This window comes from Eschrichtius robustus, chromosome 20 (assembly GCF_028021215.1).
Source record: "Eschrichtius robustus isolate mEscRob2 chromosome 20, mEscRob2.pri, whole genome shotgun sequence".
In the NCBI taxonomy this organism is placed as follows: domain Eukaryota; kingdom Metazoa; phylum Chordata; class Mammalia; order Artiodactyla; family Eschrichtiidae; genus Eschrichtius; species Eschrichtius robustus.
This window is the reverse complement of record NC_090843.1, coordinates 9,932,636-9,952,909: the sequence shown is the minus strand read 5'-3', so window position 1 is coordinate 9,952,909 and position 20,274 is coordinate 9,932,636. Positions and strand designations below refer to the sequence as shown.

Genomic DNA, 20,274 nt, shown 5'->3' with positions numbered 1-20,274 from the left:
ACCGCCCTTTATTCCACGAGATGGGTGATCCAGACCATGGGGCCCTTTGGCCGGATCTTGGGGCAGGACGGGGGGATGGCTTATGTCGAGCAGTCAGGAGCCCCAGCAGTGTCTCCGCGGAGCGTGGGGCTTGGGTCCTGTCCCGTTCCGCTTACCCCCCGAGAGTGCAAGGAAACTGCAGGGCTGCTTAGCAGGTGGGTCCAGGACAAGAGTGGAGGTCCACGTGGAGGCCGCATGGTGATTGTTTTGCTGGTGGTTGCTTTTATTTCTTTTGGGGGACATGGAGGGAAAATCAGCTGTGCTCAGACCCTTTTCGGAAAGGGAAAGACTTCATGTCCAAAGGGAGCATTGTGAGTCAAATGCAGAAAGCCTCATAATTTCAAGTCACTCGTGATAACATTGATATTTTTCCCACGCGGAAGCTCAGCCGTTCATATGTGCTATTTAACATGTAACATGTATGTGACCTGTGCTGCTCCTACCACAGGCCCTTTCAATTGTCCCCAGGCTGAATGAGAAGACAGTTATACAAGTAATTGCCACACACATTTCAGAAGCTTGCTACACATGAAACCATCCAAATTGTAGCTCCACTTATAATAAAAATTAAAAACACTTGAAGAGGAATTCACGTGGTAACTGTGTGCCTATCATCTTGACTACCTCACATTTAGTATTGGAAGGAAGCAAGTGACATGGGACACATTTTAGTTCCCTAACTGGCCGTGGAACATAAGATTAATAAAAGGCACTTCCACTGGCGGCTGACTCACCCCATTACAGAGGGACCTCTCTAATCTGACTTCCTTCCCTGGCTCAGCGAGACAGCTCTGGAACAAATCTGGTGTTTAATTTCTAAAGAACAGACTCTAGATCTTGTTTTCCTGGAGTCGGAATGGGCTAACCAAGAATCACGGGGCACAGTAAACCACTCAGCCAGCGCTGGCTGCAGCCCCACGAGTGACCACATAGCCTGGGGCAGCCCACCTCCTCCTGGGCTGATGAGTCAAATTCACATGTTGAGTTGGCTCCGTGAGACGCTTGTGTTCAGGAACTGTTATGGAATCGGCCCTGTAATTTTCTTCTACAGTCCTCTCCTCCGGAAGGAAGAATAAACATACAACCCTCAGTTACAAATTTTAATTAATTCCTCTTTTTCTGTAGCCAAGAAAGACTTTGCTTTTTTTCCAAGGCAGAGAGATGCTCACGTGCCCAACCAAGTCTTAATTACCTCTGCTGAAAGGGATCGCCTTTGAATATTCTGAGATGCTACAACATTTACACGTGACAGTTAAAGCTCATGTGAGCCCAGTAACTGGGACCACTGAAACTATACAATTTCCATTTCGTCTCCACGCCCTGCCTTTGTCCGTTCTCTGTGGAAGTTTGAATTGGTGGTGAAAAGATTAAAGAGGAAGACAGCAAGAAAAAGATAATGAAGCACATTGTTAGAACAGATACCCATGTCATTGTCAGCAGACATTTATTGAGCCGTTACTATGTGCAAGGAACTATGGATAAAAATGGATTAAGACACAACCCTTACCCTTCATGTTTATGAGCTGGTTAAGGAACAAGATACGTAAGAAAGGCAAAGAACAATGTGAAGTGGGATATTGGTGCCAGTCACGTGACGCAGTGGAAGTTGCTACGGAAGTCTGGAGGGAGGGGCTAGAATGAGTACTCAGCCTGCCTCTGATGAATGACCAGGCTGGGCAAGGTAGTAAATGCCAGAAGAAACCAGACTGTGGGAAGGAGTTACTTGCCCTCTGTCCATTTTGCTCCTCATCTATTCTGAACTCATAGAAAATAGCTACAGGCCTAGAAAAAAAAAATAGCTATTTTTGAAGTTTAAGGCCACCCAGATGTATATTTTTTTAGTTATTAGGATCAGAATGAATGCTACAGTAGTCATTCTGCTCCTTGATCCTTTTCTTTACCTGGAATGTCATACAACTCTAAACAGATAACGAGGAAAAATAGAGCTCCTGAGGGTAACAGGAGTGTTTAAAGAAGAAGAGCATGAGAATTCATATCTGGGGACTGCTTCCTGCCACCTGCCCAGCAAAGGATAGGCAGGTGGCAAAGGATGTCACTGGTGCCGCTCAGGCCTCAGGCAGCCCATCTCATCTTTCCCCTGGCAATAGATTTCTGTTTCACTTCCTCCCGACGGGGCGCAGTTGACGACAAGCTGCATCAGCGCTTCGCTGAGCTATGTTTCTATTAGCAGGTTGTTCGTGGCCAGGGCTATGCCTGAGATCATTAAGTCGGATGCACTGCAGCTTTGTCAAGCCGAGGTGCTCAGGGTGCAGCCCGGGGCTCCTGTCTGCCTCTGAGGGAATCGCGTGTCGCTCTCTGCCAGGCTCTGGTGTCATCACTGGGCATCTGTGCCTCTTGACAAGGTGCCATTGTAGCAGGAGGGACAAGATTTTAGACGACCTCCCTGGCCCTTGTTAGGATCTGTCAGTCACCAGAATACACTGGCTTGTCTTTTTCTCCTGCTCAGCTAATGCCCGGGCTGTCACCAATGAGAACTCTTCACAAAAGGAGGAAGGGGGCAGGAGCCTAAGGTACCAACAGCGTCTCATCATCCCCAATAAAAGGAATTCAGGGCAGATTTCTGATTTTATAAAAGTCTGTTTTTACTGTTCATAACGGAACAACCCAGAATTACAAGTTCAACATCAAATGGAGGAAATGCTTAGGAATAAATATTTGGTGGAAAAAAAGCAGGAAACAGTACAATTTACGTACAACATTATCTTTTGTGTGTGAATACGTGTGCATAAAAGAACATTGGAAGGAAATGCATCAAAATTTAGCTCTAGGTAATGAAAGGAGAGAAGTTTTTAAAAATGATTTCCTACCTTTTCTAAGTTGTCTACAGTGAGCTTGCATTCTTCTTATACTCAGAATAAATATTCCACGGTGTATGAGTGTGCTCGGATTGCTATAACAAAAACCACAGACTGGTTAAACAACAGAAATTTATTTTCTCACAATTCTGGAGTCTGGAAGTCCAAGATCAAGGTGTTGGCAGGGTTGGTTTCTTCTGAGGCCTCTCTCCGTGGCTTGTGGACGGCCACTTTCTCCCTGTGTCCCCACATGGTCGTCCCTCTGTGTCTGTCTGTGTCTAATCTCTTCCTCTTGTAAGGGCACCAGTCCTATTGGATTAGGATTCACCCTAATGACCTCATTTTAATCAATTCTTCAAAGACCTTCTTTCCTAATTCAGTCACATCCTGACGTGCTAGGGGTAAGGGCTTCAACATCTGAATTTTGGAGGGGACACAACTGAGCCCACAGCACACGGTACCGTCAGAACTGACCCTCCCCATGCCCAAGCCGCATCCAAATGCAGGAGAAGGATGAGAACCCATAACTTGTCCTGAGCTTGGTGACCCCTGTCTACTCAGGAAAGGCCGAGGGGAATGGCAAGATGCACATCACCCTCTGTGACTTCATCGTGCCCTGGGACACCCTGAGCACCACCCAGAAGAAGAGCCTGAACCACAGGTACCAGATGGGCTGTGAGTGCAAGGTAAGCCACCACTACCTCCTCCCAGGCTTCGCCTCATCACCACCTCCTCCAGGTGGGTGGACTGCTGGGATTTGATCCCTGGCTTTCCTGGGCCTCTCAATCCACGGGGTCCCAACTTAGGCCAGGGCTCTGGGGAGGTGTGGCCTACCCACAAGTGAGGATGTCCGGCCAGGGACATTTGGGAGGTAAGGGGAATCTGGCCATGTGGCCTATAGCTTCTAGGAAGGAAGCCTTCTAGGAGGAGGAGTTTTGTGGGGAGAACATGGTCCTAGGAGTATCTTTCTACAAATGTGCAAGTGCAGAGACTTGTGTGCCTTGTGAAAGAGTGTCCCGGGTGCTATGCTTTTGCCAACATACCAGCCATTTCCACGCATGGGTCCGTGTAAATGTGGGGTCTGTGTGCTGAAGCCCCAGCCCCTCTTCTTAAAAGCGGCCCAGAGGTTGCACCAAACACAGTTACAGCGGCGCTAATGCTTAGAAGCAGCCATAGAAAGTGAGACCTCCTTCACGGCCCACAGGCTCCCATCCTGTTGTCTCCTAACACATCAGCACTGCCCCTCCCCCAGCCCCAGCACAGGATGCGAGTCTGGGTCCAGAAGATGCTGGCCCAGCGCGGCCCTGTGCGAGGCTGCAGGGATTGGCCTATGCCAGTTGGCGCTGCTTGTGCAGCCCTCCTGCCCATCCTGGTAGGTGGGCCCTCCTGTCCTTCGCTCATTCAGAACGTGAATTCCGACCTACAGCTACACGTAAGTCCAGCAAACTTCTCTGTGCCTAACATGAAGTTAAGAAACAAGTTCCTCCTTTTTCTTTGCTTGGCCTGAAGGTTTTCACCTTCCTGTGAACTCAGGTTCTTTTGCCAAAATGCTACTTGCCGATCCCCTCTAAACCCATGTGTGCTTGGGAGCAAGACAACGTCCTTTTAATTTGATTTGAACCTATCCAGTAGATTCAAGACCCTTTATTGTTATTATTGTTGTACTCCCAGGAGGGCAGGGCTGAGCTGAAGCCAGTTTGTCATGCTCAGAGTAGGTAGACCAGATGGCCCAAAATGGAGGTGCGTTTGCAGTAGCTGGGGGTGCAGGGACAGTGTACTGTCCCGCCTTGGGCAGGCTGCCTACTACCATTTGGAGAGTATGGGGCTCAGGAAAGGCTACTGATGGAGCAGGTTGGACTCCAGTCCCAGCTCCCTCCCTTCCTGGTGCACTCGCTTGGTCATTCATTCTGCAAACTGCCCTTGAGCACCTTCGCCAGGTGCATTGCCAGGTTCTGGAGATGCCCCCATGAGTGGCCTTGGTCCCTGACTGAATCCACCTCTGCGTCCCCCTTCCTAGATCACGCGCTGCCCCATGATCCCGTGCTACATCTCCTCTCCGGACGAGTGCCTCTGGATGGACTGGGTCACGGAGAAGAACATCAACGGGCACCAGGCCAAGTTCTTTGCCTGCATCAAGAGAAGCGACGGCTCCTGTGCATGGTACCGTGGAGCGGCACCCCCCAAGCAGGAGTTTCTGGACATCGAGGACCCGTAAGCAGGCCACCAGCACCCCTGTGGCCAATTGAAAGCCTCCAAGAGTTCAGACTGGTCCAGCTCCGACATCCCTTCCTGGAAACAGCATGAATAAAACAGTCATCCAAGTGGGTCTAAATTAGTGTGATTCTCCTCCCCACCCCCGTTTTCCTTTTCAACATCGTTGTGGGTCTGGAGGCAGAGGTGGGTCCCATACCCCACCCACCAGCCTGGACACTGCGCAACTTGGTCTCCCATCCTTGAGCGCGGGCAGGGGCAGGACGCTCGGGCTTCCCTCCCAGGCCCAGCCTTGGCACTGTCACAAACGCTGAGCAGGCAGCACTTAAGGGTCCCCCAGCCTGGTCAGGGCAGAGCCTGGAAGTGTGCATTTTGCAGAAACTTTTGAGGGTCGTTGCCAGACTGTGTAGCAGGCCTACCAGGTCCCTTTCCTCTTGAGAGGGGCATGTCCCTCAGTTCCTGCAGCTTCCACCTCTGGCCCTAGGGTGGCAGCCCCTGCCCCTTGTAAGTGCCCTGTACCCCCGCAGACTCCCCCATGCCCACCACGGACTCCCAGTACCTGTGACTTCTGTGTGTCTGGGAGCAGCCCTGGATCGGTGGCTTGCTCTTGACGGAGCCCCAGTTAATCGTATTAATCTGCAGAAACCCATCGGGAGCCTCCCTCCCAGGCCCCGTAGCAATGCTGGGACAGCGAGCTTCAGCACCAGCCAAGTCCTTTGATTCCCATCCCTGGCCCCCAACACACACCCCAGCCCTTGGCGGAACCTGCCACGTTCTGCCCTGGGGCAGACATTTGCGGGCGCGGGGCTTGGCTGCCCTTGTAGTTCCTTCTTGAGCTGCTGAGGCCCCTCGCTCCCTGCTTCTCTCTCTGGCCTCTGGCATCCAGGTGGAGGGGCACGAATTTGCTTGGCGAGGGGTTGTGTGTGGCTGGTGGCATGAGCTGGCTGTGCCGTCTGCACATCCTGAGGACATCAAAAGCTGGGTCCCGCTCTGTCCCCCAACATGCCTCAGAGGCCCCCAAGCAGGTGCCAGAGGTTTAGAGTATGACCTCCCTCAAGACTGACCGTCACTGTGCCACGTGGGGGTTCCCGAGAGTGAAGTTAACGAAGCGTAGAATGAAGTCTTCCCCAGGGAAGGACGGATTTTGGAGGGAGGTGGCGTCAGTAAAATTCTCATTGCTTTCTGGGCCGCCAGGACTCTGTGGCCAGCTTTAAGAGACATTCTTCTAAAGATGAATTTTTAGAGAATATGTGAACCCAAATTACAGGTGTACCCACCTCTGTTTATATTTCTTGTATTACGAAGATCTCTCAGTTAAGAAAGTTCATCGGGATCTAGGGAACCTATCTGTTCCCTAAAGGTGGTTTCCTGAGGCCAGTAAAATGGGAGTTAGCAGAGGCAGAAATTTCTCAGTAACAGTAAAGATAATCTCCCTTTTCTTCCCACTTGTGTTCTAAAGATAAACTGTTCTGAGTTTATCATGCACACTATGCAAACACACAGTGAAACTGAAGTCTGTCAGCCTGGGAGTGGTCCTTCTGCAGAATTCTTCCAAAGTCATCCTCTAAGCCTGCTCTATTCTGTGGTGACCCCAAAGCACCTGTAAGACTCCTGACCCCCCCCGCCGCACCAGTGGCATGCAGCCCCCATGCCTACCCGGGACCTGGTCAGCACAGATTTTGATGACTCCCTTTCTAGGGCAGACTAGGGGACTCTCCAGGAATCCGGCCCGCTCCAAGGGCGTCTTCATGCTGTACAGTGATAGAAAGTTTGTAAGATGTCATAATGGACCAGTCCTTGTGATTTCAGTATATACGAGAACACCAGACCCTCCAATCAGTATAACACCCCACCCCCGTCTGCTTCCTGTACGGTGTTATCATATGTAACATTTACTCCTGTTTCTGCTGATTTTTTTTAATGTGTTGGTTTGTTTCTGACATCAGTTGTAATCATTCCTGTGCTGCGTTTTTTATTACCCTTGGTAGGGGTTAGACTCGCACCTTTTTTTTTCAAAGGTTTCTGCATCGTGGGAGCATCGGACCCAGAGTGGAAATGGCGCGGTAGCTAGCCTATGATGGTGATTCCTTCAGACCTTTTCTTCAGTTCCTTGAGTATCGTTGATTTTCCGTCTCCCATCTTTTGTTCTCCAGTTCCAATTATTACAAAGCAAAGAATCTTTGAGTAGGTTGGTTGTAAAAGATGGCCTTTATATTCAGTCTACGCACATCAGTCTTGTAGCCATGCCGAGCAGAAAAAAAAAAGTCAAGATGAAGTACCTGGTGGTGGCCGAGAGAAGCCACTCAAATACCCTCAACAGTAAATAATTGCCATATATATATAGTTTAAGAAGGCTCTCCATTCAGCATTGTTTAATTTATATGTTATGTTCTAAGCACTGCTCTTTCCTCCCTCTATTCTTGTCTTCTGCAAGCAACTCAAAATATTTAAAATAAAGTTTACATTGTAGTTATTTCCAAATCTTTGCTTGATAAGTATTAAGAAATATCGGACTTGCCGCCGTAATTTAAAGCTTTGTTGATCTTGTTCGTTTTCGTTTGGATTTTTTCGTTTGTTTGTTTTGTTTTTTTTTTTTACTTTTGGGGCAATGTGATTTCGCTGGAATATGAAGTCTGAGACCTTCCTGTGCTGGGAACACGTGAGAGTTGTTGAAAGTCGACAAGCAGACAGCGCACGTCTCCGATGCCTCGTGTCATTCTCGAGTGACCGCTCGGTCCGTGGACAGTAAACGGTATCATCAACGAGAACGCTGGCTCTCTGTGTGGTCTTGTCCGACGTTCCGAGCTGCCGCTTTCTAGGTTAGGAACAGGGGAGGGTGCGGCTTGGTTTATCCCCTGAGAAGCAGGCCTGGGTGCTTAGAGGCCTATGTGGGATGTGGCAGAGCGTGGGGCAGACGACAGTGAATATGGTTTCTTAAGCTGGCCAAGAGGCAGGACGGGCCCCCTTCATTCAGCACATACGTCCCCCTTTCTGTTATGGAGCACTTCACACACACACACACACACACACACTCACACTCACACACTCACACTCACACACTCACACATGAAAGCAGAGCCCTGCAACCATCTTGCATCTTCCACAGTGAACCCACCGTCTTCCTCCTCTGCCTGCACCCACTCCCCCAACCACCCTGCCTGAGATTATCAGGAAGGGAAGATTCCAGATGCCAAACAGTTTTATCTGTAGATGTTTCAGTACATATCTCTAAAAAAACAAGAACTATCTTTTTAATATTTATTTTTTGATTTGGCTGCGCCGGGTCTTAGTTGCGGCACATGGGATCTTTAGTTGTGGCGTGTGGGATCTAGTTCCCTGACCGGGGATTGAACCCGGGCCCCCTGCATTGGGAGCGTGGAGTCTTAGCCACTAGACCACCAGGGAAGTCCCAAAGCAAAAACTAGTTTTAAAACATTTCTGAAATACTTTTATCACACCTTGAAAACATAATTAGAATCCATGAATGTCATGGAAGATCTAGTCAGTGTTCAGACATCTCTGATGGTCTCGTAAATGCTTTTTTATAGTTTGTTGTTTTGAATCAGGATCCAAATAAGGTCCATACATTGCAGTCGCTCCCTCAAGTCCCCTCCCCTGCCCCCCTGCCCTGCCTCCCTTCTCTCCCCCTCAAGCTGGGAAAAATGGTCCCATCATCATTCTTTTTTTTAACTAATTTATTTATTTATTTATTTATTTATTTATTTATTTATTTATTTATTTATGTATGTATGGCTGCGTTGGGTCTTCGTTGCTGCACACGGGCTTTCTCTAGTTGCTGCGAGTGGGGGCTACTCTTCGTTGCTGTGCGCGGGCTTCTCATTGCGGTGGCTTCTCGTGTTGCGGAGCATGGGCTCTAGGCGCACGGGCTTCAGTAGTTGTGGCACGCAGGCTCAGTAGTTGTGGCGCATGGGCTTAGTTGCGCTGCAGCATGTGGAATCTTCCTGGACCAGGGATCGAACCCGTGTCCCCTGCATTGGCAGGCAGATTCTTAACCACTGCGCCACCAGGGAAGTCCCCCCATCTTCATTTAAACTTTAACTGAGTCTCATATCACTGTGAGTCACCATATGAAAGTCCGTTCATGGCATGTTCGAACACGTGACCACCCTCTGGCCCACTTGTAGAATTTGTTATTCCAGGGACAAGCTGGAAGATTCATGTTTGCCATTTTCTGTAGCAGATCCCTAATCAGCAAGAACAAACTCATGGCTGCCTCATGAGGCAGTAAAGAGTTAGTGAGACAAAGCATTAAATGCCATCCACTGCAGAAATATCTGGATTGTTTTTTCCATATGATGAGATCTATGGGGGAAATGGTTCAGAGGCATATTAGGATAATATTGAATAATACAAACACTTTCTGTGTCATACAAATGACCTTACTTGGCATTGGTGCCCGTCCCAACCTGCAGACCACATTTGGGGTCTTAACACAAACGTTTCATTCATTTTATGTATTTAGGTCAAATGTTACTTTTTAAAAACACTTCTTGTGGAAATTTTCAAACATAGACAGAAACACAGAGAATGATAAAACGAACTCCATGCACTCATGATCCGGTTTCAACAATTTTCCCAGTTTTCTTGATCTTTGCGGGCAGTTTTAAATCAGTCTGAAGACCCACATATGGGGTAACCAGATTGTTAGGGATTCTACCAGACACCACTGTTTCCCCCTCAGCCTTGCTCATTCTGTGAAAGAAGAGCAATGTGGGCAACTGAGGACAACCTGCTCTCTGGTCGGAACCCCCAACAGACACATGTGGGTTCAAACTGGAAACACAGCAGCAGCCTCTGCAGGATCCAGTTCGCGAGACCACTATCGGGGGGTGGGGGTCAGGGTGGCAGTGGAAGAACCATCAGGGCTGGTGAAAATCCTTCAGACGTGTGAGGGGCACTATCTTTTCCCTCCTAATTATTCCCGGATCTGTTTATCTGATCTAACTTAAAATCAAACCAAGATGGTGGAGCTGCAATACATCAGTAGGGTCAGCTTTATCCTAACAGCGATGTGCTGTTGCCATGGTTTTACATTAAGACTTTCAAGTTCACGGACCGGTCTATCTCTGGCCTTGGGTTCAAGCTTCAAGCTGACCCACAGCTCACCCTGTCACAGGCAGTTGCCTTGAATCATCTCGTGGTGAAAGGCAGTGCTTTGATTTGGGGAATCATTTAGCTCTAATAGCAGCTTTTTTCCCCAAGAAACAAATTGTGGGGAAAAGAAAAAAAAGACATTCAGAAACAGGAGATAATTCTGCATGTTTTCATTCTGTAACAACTTGGAGGAATGTTTCTTTCTAATTAAATGAAACAATAGCGTGGACCAAATCCGAGTCGGTGTCTGCAGAATGGTGGGGTGTCACGTGGGGGTCAAAATCAGAGAAAGGGCGAGTGTTATGGAGGATCTGAGGACAGGATCCAGGATGGGATGCAGGGGTAAGGCTGCATATATGACCTAGAAAGAAAGCTGAAAGTTTCGTTTTTATTTTTAGGCCAATCAACATGTCCTTGCTTTGTCCTTTGAAGTGAAGTTGGGTGGTGGGGCTGGGGGGGTGGGCAGCAGGAACAAGATTCCAACCAGGGAGGCTCCCTAGGGACTTAGCCCCCAGCGTTTGTATTGGGTGCTGGTCAGGTTGGCGCCCTCTGCCCAGCGTGTAGTCTGTAGACTCCCAGAGCAGAAGCAGGTTTTAACATCCACAAACAGTTGGGGCACAGGAGCCACTCTTATTAGAAATCCACGCTCCCAGACCTCGGAAGCAGGCCTTCCGGGGGGAGAGAGGTCTCGGGCCTGCCGTGATAACTCTTTTTCGCGTATGAGTCCTTCCCATCTTCTTCCATGATCTGTCCCCCGTTCAGGAGACTCCGCTCCTAAACTCCCAGGGGCAACTGCTTAGGAAATCATTCTGATAAACCTAATAATTCCAGTCGTAGCTAACGTTTATCCCACGCCGGGACTTGTGCTAAAGGTTTCACGTACATGACCTCATTTAACACCTGCCAACTCTGAGGGGTGGTCCTCTCACCTTCCCATTGGATAGACAGGGAAACCGAGGCCTGGGAAGCTTGAGTTACCGGTCACCCAGCCGTTCAGCGCTAGAGCTGGGATTTGAACCCAGGCAGAGTCGGAATCCTGGGCCCGGCTCTTCAGTAGGACATGCACCTGCCCTACTTCCCCAGCCTCTCTAAGGACCATGGACGGAGACTCCAACAAGGCCGTGGCTCAGGTGGAAGCAGGTTATCCTCTGCAGATCGACGCCCACCCAGCAGCAGGTGGGGACCCTTTCCTTCCACTTGCAGGAAGAGCCTTGTAGTGGTTTGTTTTTATGTGTTTTTCCCCCCCCAGGACAAAGGCAAATTTCTCTCCCTTTTTCTGAATTTTGAAACAATGATAACAGCAAAATCCTAGTCTCAGTGAAGACACTTGATCACACCAAGATACCTTGTTCGAAGTTGTAATTTCTAAACTTAAAAAAAGAATAAAATTCAATTATCTGGGAAATTCATCCCTATGTGCTTTCTCTTCCAAACCAGGACACTTCTGAGAGAGAAAGCAGGTGCTGTTAACAATTAGTAGGATCAAGAGGTGTAAAGCGGCACTGTCCTGGGCAAGCTGCTATGCAGTGTCACCCTGTCATTATGGGACCCCTTCCAACCACACGAGGTATATCAAACCCCCTCTGCTGTATTCCCAGTTGCTAGGGCTCATCCTCAGATGCAGTACACCCACAACCCTGGGGCCCAAAAGCCTTATCCTACCTTCCTGTGATCTGAGAGCGAAGGTGTACCAGCTAAGGCAGCTCTGGATACCGTAGCAAATGAGCCCAGTATCCCAGGGACTAACACAAGGGAGTTTATTTCTTGCCAAGACCAATGGGGATGTTTGGTGGGCGCCCTCCATGGCTGATTCAGGACCTGCCTTCTGTCCCTCAGTGTCCCTCACCACCTTCTGGAGCCTCGGAGTCCTTGGTTTTCAGCCAGAAAGAGGAGGGAAGGAGGCACCATAGATTCTTAGCCTCTCTGGCTTGGGGGTGACATCTACCACCTCCACTCCCAGGTACTAGACAGACTGAGTCGCCGTTCAACAATTCAACACCATTCAACAGGCAGCTTCTGGCCGTGGCCCCTCTGCCTCTACCCACCTGCTTCCCAGGCAGTCCCAGACATGGCTCAAGTGAGAGGCCTTGTGGGGGAGTTTGGGGGAGGCAGGCGGGTGTGCAGAGAGTTGTCATGAGAGCCGTGGGGATGGGGGATCTCACGGCTTCCGTAAGGATTCAAGCAGGATTTCAGTATTAGCAGGTGGGGAAAGCTGCCCTCAAATACGCAGGGAAAATACACACCTGTGGCATTTACGCTGGGTGAGTTTTCTTAGAGAGGAAGCTTTGTCTGGGAGGGGAAGGAAGAGGCAGGCGAGTGGCCACAGCCAACACAGGGATTTAAGGCCAGCACAGGGATTTAAGGTCCATTGGCTACTTTTTGGCCAAACCACCAAACACAGGCCCAATTCCATTGCAGCCCATCTGCATGCAGGGGAAAGAAGGCCTAAAACAAAACTCTGGGAGCCCTGCCACATGGCTTTTCCTTGGTGAGTTCAACCAGACCCGGGTTTGGATCTAATTTGGCAGTTTCTGGAAACTGGAAATTGTCAGGGTTGTGTAGGCCCAGCAGGAGTGGCTCATAGGAACCAAAACTCACAATGACTGATGTAAAAGTCAGAAGAACAATGATTACTTTACAGTTAGAAATGTGACATAGGTCTTTCCAGAAATTAGCTTAAATCTTTGGTCATCTACAGGCTGTGAAACCGGGGGAGGGGTCCAGTCCCTTTTACCTCGACCTCCAAAGTAAGGAGCCCCCAGGTGACTTCTGGGCAACAATACTGTTACTTTGTTAATGCATCTTTTTTAAGGTAAGTTCTAATTTGATTCATTTTGGTTACAGCTTTATTTTTTTTTAAATTGGGAATAATTTATTCTTTCATCTTCAGTGTTTCTCCAGTTTGCTCTTTCAGGACTTAGAGATTATTCAATTGTCTCATCTCTAGCATTTTATTTGCCATTTAGTTGGATTTCACATTTATCCACAGTGTACCTCCAGCACACCGGCCCAGGGACACACCAATGAAATGAGACATGGTGGGGGAGGGAGGAGAAGTCCAAAGAACATTCCAGTTGAATGTATAAGTGGAATGTGCCGCCAGCCCAAGGCAACACCAACATAATGGCAGGGATGGAGGGAATCCAGGAAGACCTCTTGGAGGAGGTGGCACCAGAGGAGGTGGTTGAAGGACAAGTGGGAAAGGGAATTTTAGGCCAAAGACCAACCTGAGCCTGGAGTAGAGACAGCCTGATTGGGGCCTGAGGGGCACTTGGATTTAGCTCTGCTGAAGGATGTAGGGCAGGGAATGGCTGGGGAAGAGGGGGAAAGGCAGGCAAAAGCCAGCCCCTGGGAGGCTATTAGAGACCATGCGAAGGAGCTTGGCTTTCCCATCAGCAGGAGGCAGGGGGAGGGGTGGACAGGAAAGGGTTTCAGACAGGAGTGAAATGGGTTCAGGTAGGCCTTTTAAATATATTATTCTGTTTGGCAGTTTGACCAACGGACTTGGCTCTATGCCAGTAATGCAGGAGAGAGTGGAGAGCGGCTTTACTTGGGCAATGGGACTGAGGGGAGGGAATGGCTTGAGGAATATTTGGAAAGTAAAATTAGCAAAATTTGTTGAGAATTTACACGGGGTGAGGGAGAGAGGGGGAGTCCAGGATGCGGCCAGGCAGGTGATTGTTGGGGTTACTGTCTGCATCAGTCCAGGTCCAACCAGGAACACCAAAACCACTCTGCACAGCCTTTAAAACAGCAGGGATTAAGGTAGGGATTGGTGACAGCCTGATGGAAGAAACTCCCTGGGAAGCCAAGAAGGGAACAGCAGGAAGCTGTCAGCACCTCGAGGGTGGAGGGGCAGAGGGAGGGGCAGCTCTTGTAGGCTGCCCTACAAGAGCCCAGGGAGAGGCCAGGTGGGAGGCTGCAACCACAGTATGTCTCTCTGGATGGAGTTGAAGCCGCTGCTGGAAACTCCACTCAAAGCAGAGAGGGAGGGGAAGAAAAGGCCTGCTTCTCCTTTCCTCTGCCCACCAGTCTCAGCAGTGCCCCCAAGTGGCCGGACCCACTGGGAAACCAGCTGAAAAGGGCAAGGATTTGGTCTGAGCTCCAGCACAGCAGCCCAAGTAGGCAACAGGGCAGAAAGGAGAGGCAGCTTGGTGGGGGCGGTTGGGGGGGGGCGTTTCTGGGCATGGTGAATTTCGAGGTGCTTGTGGGACACCTCGAAAGGACACCCCCTTCTGGGGAGGGGGTGTCCAGGAGGCACTGGACCAACTTTCCAAAGATGAGGAGGAGAGAGGTCTGTGTTGGTACATTTGGAATTTACCAGCCTACAGGCAGTAGTTAGTTGCAGTGGTGACAGCAATGGATGTGCTCATAGGGTAAGTATGTTACATAAAAGAAACATTCAAATTATTTTCCCAAATGGTTGCATCATTTTACATTCCCTGCAGTTTTACAATCTATTTGCTTCCACATTCTTTCCAATGTGTAGTCTTTTAGCTTCTAGCAGTTCCATGAGTGTGGAATGTTAACTCATTGTGGTATTAATTTGCATTTCTCTGGTGACGTTTGAGATGGAGCATGTTTTAAAATTTTATTTTATTTATTTATTTTTGGCTGCGTTGGGTCTTCGTTGCTGCACGCGGGCTTTCTCTAGTTGTGTCGACGGGCTTCTCATTGCGGTGGCTTCTCTTGTTGTGGAGCACGGGCTCTAGGCGCGCAGGCTTCAATAGTTGTGGTGCATGGGCTCAGTAGCTGTGGCTTGCGGGCCCTAGAGCGCAGGCTCAGTAGTTGTAGCGCCCGGGCTTAGTTGTTCTGCAGCATGTGGGATCTTCCTGGACCAGGGCTCAAACCCGTGTCCCCTGCATTGGCAGGGGGATTCTTAACCGCTGCGCCACCAGGGAAGCCCAAGATGGAGCATTTTAGAAAAGACTTTCCTATGGGCCATGTGAACACACCTCTAGGAGATTCCACTTGGAAGCCTTCTAGGAGGGAATTTGAAAGGGGAGTAGGGTGGGAGTGTGGGTGGCCAAAGGCTCCTCTTGACATCCAGGTCTCAGATCACATTCTCAAGCAGCATGCGGGCCTTTTCAGGCAATAGCTTTGTTATCTAAGAAAAATTTCGGGGTTACCTCTGAGGGCCTGAGCTAAAGATGTGAACTTGGAGCCTGAGAAACCTAGGTTTAAACCACCACTTGCTTGCTGGGATCTTGCACACTCAGTTTTATCATCTGTAAAATGGAAACAATATCTTTTTGTAGGGTTGCCATGAGGATTAAATCAGATAGTGTGGGCAAGTGGCCAGCTTGGTATCTGGCACATAATATGAACTCAGCAACAGGAACAAATGTCATCAGTATTGTTATTAGAATCAAAGATCTGCTGGAGATCATCTTTATTTCACAGATGATCACATGGAGGCCCAAAAGAAGTGTCCAAAGCAACTTGCTAACTAGGGCAGAGCTGGGATAAAACTGAGGTCTCCTCATTCCTGGGCTAGTTGCCAGCCCTCCGCCTCCCACCCGCTCCCACACTTTTAATCACTCATTTATACATTGTATCAGACCTGGAAGAGTGAGAAGGTCTTTGTCTGAATCATTGCTTTAGGGCTCAGAGTGGACTCCGGGACAAATCCCAATCTGGATCTCTGTAGTTGAGGATTCTCACAGACAGGGCAGAGCTCAACCTCAGGCTCCTGCGGGTCTGTTTATACTTGTTTGCTTTTTCAAAAACCAGCACTCCCCAAGTGATAACTACAGGTGAATTTTGTTCCAATTACACCCATTCTCTCCATTGCCAGTCCCTGCTTGAAGGACTGTGCGGGGAAGGAACATAACGACTAGCTCCAGGTTTCTAGTTGCTTCACCCAGGATCGCCCAGCCTGCCCTTCACACTTGTCTGCCAAGGACACAGCAGATTGTGTTGTGTACTCCAAGTGTTCCCTTTTAGGAAAAGTTGTTTTCTGTGGAGTAACAATATTCCTTTGCTTATGTGAGAGTATCTGGAGGTCAGGCCTGGGACTGCACTCTCTCCACCTGCCCTGCGGAACGGGGCGGACGCAACCAAGCGGATTAGGTGAAAGGCATTTTAAAAAATACTGCAAAAGCAAAGCGCGTTTGCAAACATTCAACCAAAACTTTAACGTAGTCATCACGGGATGATGCTTTTGGAGGAAGGGAGTGGGGTCAAGGAATTGCACAGGGCCCGGGACACTGCAAAGGTCAAATACCATCGCTCCCGACCCCTTAATCCCAAGAGCACTTTGCTCCGCCCTCCGGGCTTCACTGGACCCGCTGCCCTCTTCTCGCCGGGCCTGTGTCTTGGTCACTAAATGCCCTAGAGGTTGCGATCAAGCCTCCCGCGCCACCGCCCCTACTGCAGGTGAGAAAGACGCGCGCCCGGATGCCGCCCTAGGTGCGCCGGCTCGCCAGACCCGGAAGCAGGCACCTCACGTGCTCTGCGGGAACTCGTGGGGCGCCGGCCAAGGGGGCGGGGCGTCTCAGGCTCTGCGTGCTTGCGTCATCGCGTAGGCTGGCGGGGCCGCGGGATAGGGAGGTGACGTATCGGCGCGTAAAGTGGCTGTGGGCGGGTCCAGGGAATAGGGCGGAAGCTAGCACCGCCTCTTAAAGTTGCCGGGGCCTTTCGGTGTGCCGCCTTGAGGGCTGCGGACCGCGGCTCCTTTAAGCGTCGCCGTGACACGTGTGTGAGGCGGCGGAGGCCCGGATGGTGCGTGTGCGGGGCCCGTGCCGAGCAGACGCCAGCGCTGCGGGCCTGCAGCCGGGCCAGCAGCCGAGCTAGCTGAGGGCCGGGTAGGCTGGGGCCGGGTTGGGGCGGCGCGAGGGCCGGGTGGAGAGCTTCCGCCCGGCGGGGCGTGGGAATGTGACTCCCGACGCGGGGCGCACCGGCGGACGCTCCGGGGAGACACGGGTGTTTGTTTGCGAGGGACTTGGGGGTCCACGGAGAGGCACCAGGGCTGCACCGTCCGCAAGGGGCTCCGGGGTCCACGGGGAGGCCCCGGGCTGCGCGTCCACGGGGGTCTCCGGGGTCCACGGGGAGGTACTAGGGCTGCGTCGTCTCCGAGGGCTCGGGGGTGCACGGGGAGGCCCTGGAAATGTGTCCTCGGTCCGGGTTGCCTCGGGTCTGCTCTCTGTTCTTCTCCACACACCGGGAGCGACCCGCGATGCAGGGAAGAGCTGCCCCGTCCAGGAACCCAGGCAGGGGAGGAGGCAGCAGCCTATGGCGGTGTCACGCACAGAAGCATCATGTATGCAGAATTCAGACTTTCTTTGGAATGGCTTAATTCCAGATAAAGGGGAGGGCGTTCAGTTTGGCAGCAGAGTTGATGTCTTGTTTGTTCTCTTGTAGTAAGAGATGTGGGAAAGCTCACCTCTGGAGAGGGTAACATTCCTTATGGTCGTGGTCGTGGTCATGGTCCTGGTGAGGGGATGGGTACAAGATGTGAGTTTTTTAAATATCTGTTTCTTTGGTTTGGGCGGGTAGTATTGGGTCTCCCCTGGGGTTCTAGGAGCTAGAGTAGCGTCCTAAAACAGAGACGGATGAGAGAGGAAAACATCCTGGCTCTGACACAGTCCACTGTCTGTAAGGGATGCGGAGAATCAGGCCTCCAAGGAGAGGGGCGCTCAGTTTGCTCTTTCCTGGCTGGGGACCGATGTTTGCTCTGCAGAAGAGCCCCCTCTAAAAGCGCCCCAGGGAGGCCCCAGCCCTGTGCTGTCTGGGGCTCCTCCCCGCCAGCACGTGGTTGACCCTGTGAGTCTCCAGTGCATTTTATGCTGGAAAAATGCATTTAAAGGGAGGAGGGAGAGAAAATGTTCTTGAATGGTGATTGATTTAAGGAAGCTTTATTTGAGTAGAGGTAGAAACGTGCACAGATAAACGTGAGCTGGTCCTGGCCCGTGAGGAACGTGCACTGGAGAGAGCATCCTTCCTGAGTTTTGAAGCAAGTGTGTACATCAGAGGGCTTGTGATGATTACAGGGACATTTTTCTCTGGGTTGCTGCACCTCAGAAATAAATCATTTTTAGGTTGTTGCTTAATGTTTCGGGTGGAATGGGTGATGTAGAGGTTTGATCTTCCTGTTGAAACTTGAAAAATTCTATTTGTTCAAAATCTCTTGACTCCACATTGAGGAGTGGGCTATGTGGGATGGGTGGGTGTTCTTTAAGTTATTTATCTCGAATTAAACTGGGTTCAATCTCCCAAGTTCTGTTTATCCTCTAGCTTCGAGGGGTTCCCAAACCCATATCCGCCCATGACAAGAGTCCTTAGCAACGTGTGATCTTGACAGGAAGAGGGACATTGTAGGGAGTTTTCATGAAACAGAAATCTTTACAGATTGACTTCATTCTGAGATCATGTTTATTATGATCTTTAGTTTTTCTTTCTTTCTTTTTTTTTTTTTTTGCGTTAATATGCTTTCACTTATGGACATCAGACATGGTGTATCTGGAACTTGCTGTAAAGTAATGTGGGCTCAGGAGAGGAATCGACTGGTCCTACACAATAATTATTGACGCTGAATGAGGGGAGCATGGCGGTTGCCTGTGATGTTCTCTACATTGTGAATGAACGTTTTCACAGTAAAAAGTTTTTAAGTACCTTAATTTTCTGTAATCACAGTGATTGTGGTTGGTAATTAAGAAAAAAAAAAGCAGAGTGAAAATTTGGCAACTCTCATTGCGCCATTTTTTTGGGAAATCTTACTGGCTCATGTCATCTGAAAGTTGGAGATGATTATCTGTTATCTCTTAGTCTTTGCAAACGTGATGGAGTCTGGAGTTGACCGGCGTGTGGGGAGATTTTTGTTCACTGGGCTTGTCACTGGCGTGAAGGTTAAGGTATGGAACAAAGGGCAGTGTTTTCATATCATGTCCATCGAAATTGTTTGTAGTTAGTTAGCTCAGCTTTTCACTCTTTCTAAGTCCTGCACTATCCATATTCCTTCCGCCTTAATGCTGACTGTTCCCGGTAGATGGTTGGCCTTCCTGCTCCGCGTCCAGGGAGTGGGGCTGATGAGACAGCGGGAAGAGAACTGGCCTCATGTGATGCTGTGTTCATCCCACAGACTCTGACACCCGTTCTGGACGACGCGCTTGTGGCTCTGGTGATTGAACAGGCCAAAGCCTGGGAGCACGTGATTTTGAGGGCCCAGCACCACACCTGCCCAGTCCGGCCAAGCACCTGACCCCATGCTGCAGGAATAGCACGCCCAAGTTCAGACACCCCAGGTAAGCCCACATGTGGTCCAGCAGCCATTGTTCAGTTGGTGAGAGCTCTTAGATAATTCCCCTTAGGAAAGCTTCTTTTATTTTTTTCATGTCAAAGAACTTGTGCTTGCTTTTTTTAAAATAATGGTCTTACATTTCTGTTCTTTACAGAAATTTTTATAGAAAAAGAAATTGGATCCACATACAGAATTAGGTGCCCCATAACCATAAATCTGGATGGTTTACCAAGAGGTGCTGGACAGGGTCCTTTCACTTGAGCAGAGTTTTGGATCCACCTGACTAGTTGGGTCTCCTGGCTCAGGCCAGCGACCACATACCCGGGGGAAGTCATCATTTTTCTGATGGGAGTAAGCTGTGTAAGGAACTATTTTTCTAACTGTGACTCAAATAGTCCTTGAGCTTTGGCTGGGGTGGTTGAGTTGACAGGTAGTGTGTGCAGTTAGAGGTGATGGGGATTTCCGGTTTGTTACAGTTTCTACACTGCGGCTTTAGGGACTGTTCCGCAGCCAGCAGTCAGCTCTCACCCAGTGTGTGTCTCCCCATTAAACTCACAGGCACCTTTGACACTGTTTTTTTTCCTATTTTACAAAGAACGGTCTCCCGCAGTCACAGTGATTGTCCCTGGAGTCTATAGCTAATCCACGCTGGAATAACCCAGGCCTGCTGCCTTCCGGAGCCTGAGTTGCCGCCACGGCCCCTGCCTGCTCTGCCCCCCACCCCCCCTTAAGTTTAGGCGTTTCGTGTACACCATTCTAGTCCTATTACTATCTTTTCTCTTCTCCCTCACTTTTTTTTTTTTTTTTTTATAAATTTATTTATTTTTAACTGTGTTGGGTCTTCGTTTCTGTGCG

General features: G+C 49.8%; 2 protein-coding genes across 7 annotated transcripts in view; both read left to right on the top strand.

Moving 5' to 3' along the window:
* TIMP2 (TIMP metallopeptidase inhibitor 2) overlaps nucleotides 1-5,176 on the top strand; it is a 47,862-nt gene extending 42,686 nt beyond the window's left edge. The window contains exons 4-5 of the mRNA XM_068529661.1: nucleotides 3,417-3,541; nucleotides 4,873-5,176. Of these exons, the coding sequence (XP_068385762.1) occupies nucleotides 3,417-3,541; nucleotides 4,873-5,070 (323 nt within the window). The 3' untranslated portion in view covers nucleotides 5,071-5,176. The remainder of the gene's footprint in view (nucleotides 1-3,416; nucleotides 3,542-4,872) is intronic.
* Nucleotides 5,177-5,355: 179 nt separating this feature from the next.
* Nucleotides 5,356-20,274, top strand: part of USP36 (ubiquitin specific peptidase 36) — a 47,385-nt gene continuing 32,466 nt past the window's right edge. Inside the window, exons 1-2 of one of the 6 annotated variants that reach the window (XM_068529656.1) lie at nucleotides 5,356-7,885; nucleotides 19,261-19,423. The gene's annotated coding sequence lies outside the window, so the exon portion shown is untranslated. Of the gene's footprint in view, nucleotides 7,886-12,899; nucleotides 12,994-14,430; nucleotides 14,558-16,807; nucleotides 16,988-17,072; nucleotides 17,235-17,536; nucleotides 17,637-19,260; nucleotides 19,424-20,274 lie in introns of those variants that run through there. The other 5 variants (XM_068529657.1, XM_068529659.1, XM_068529655.1 and 2 more) reach the window with 5 other exon arrangements.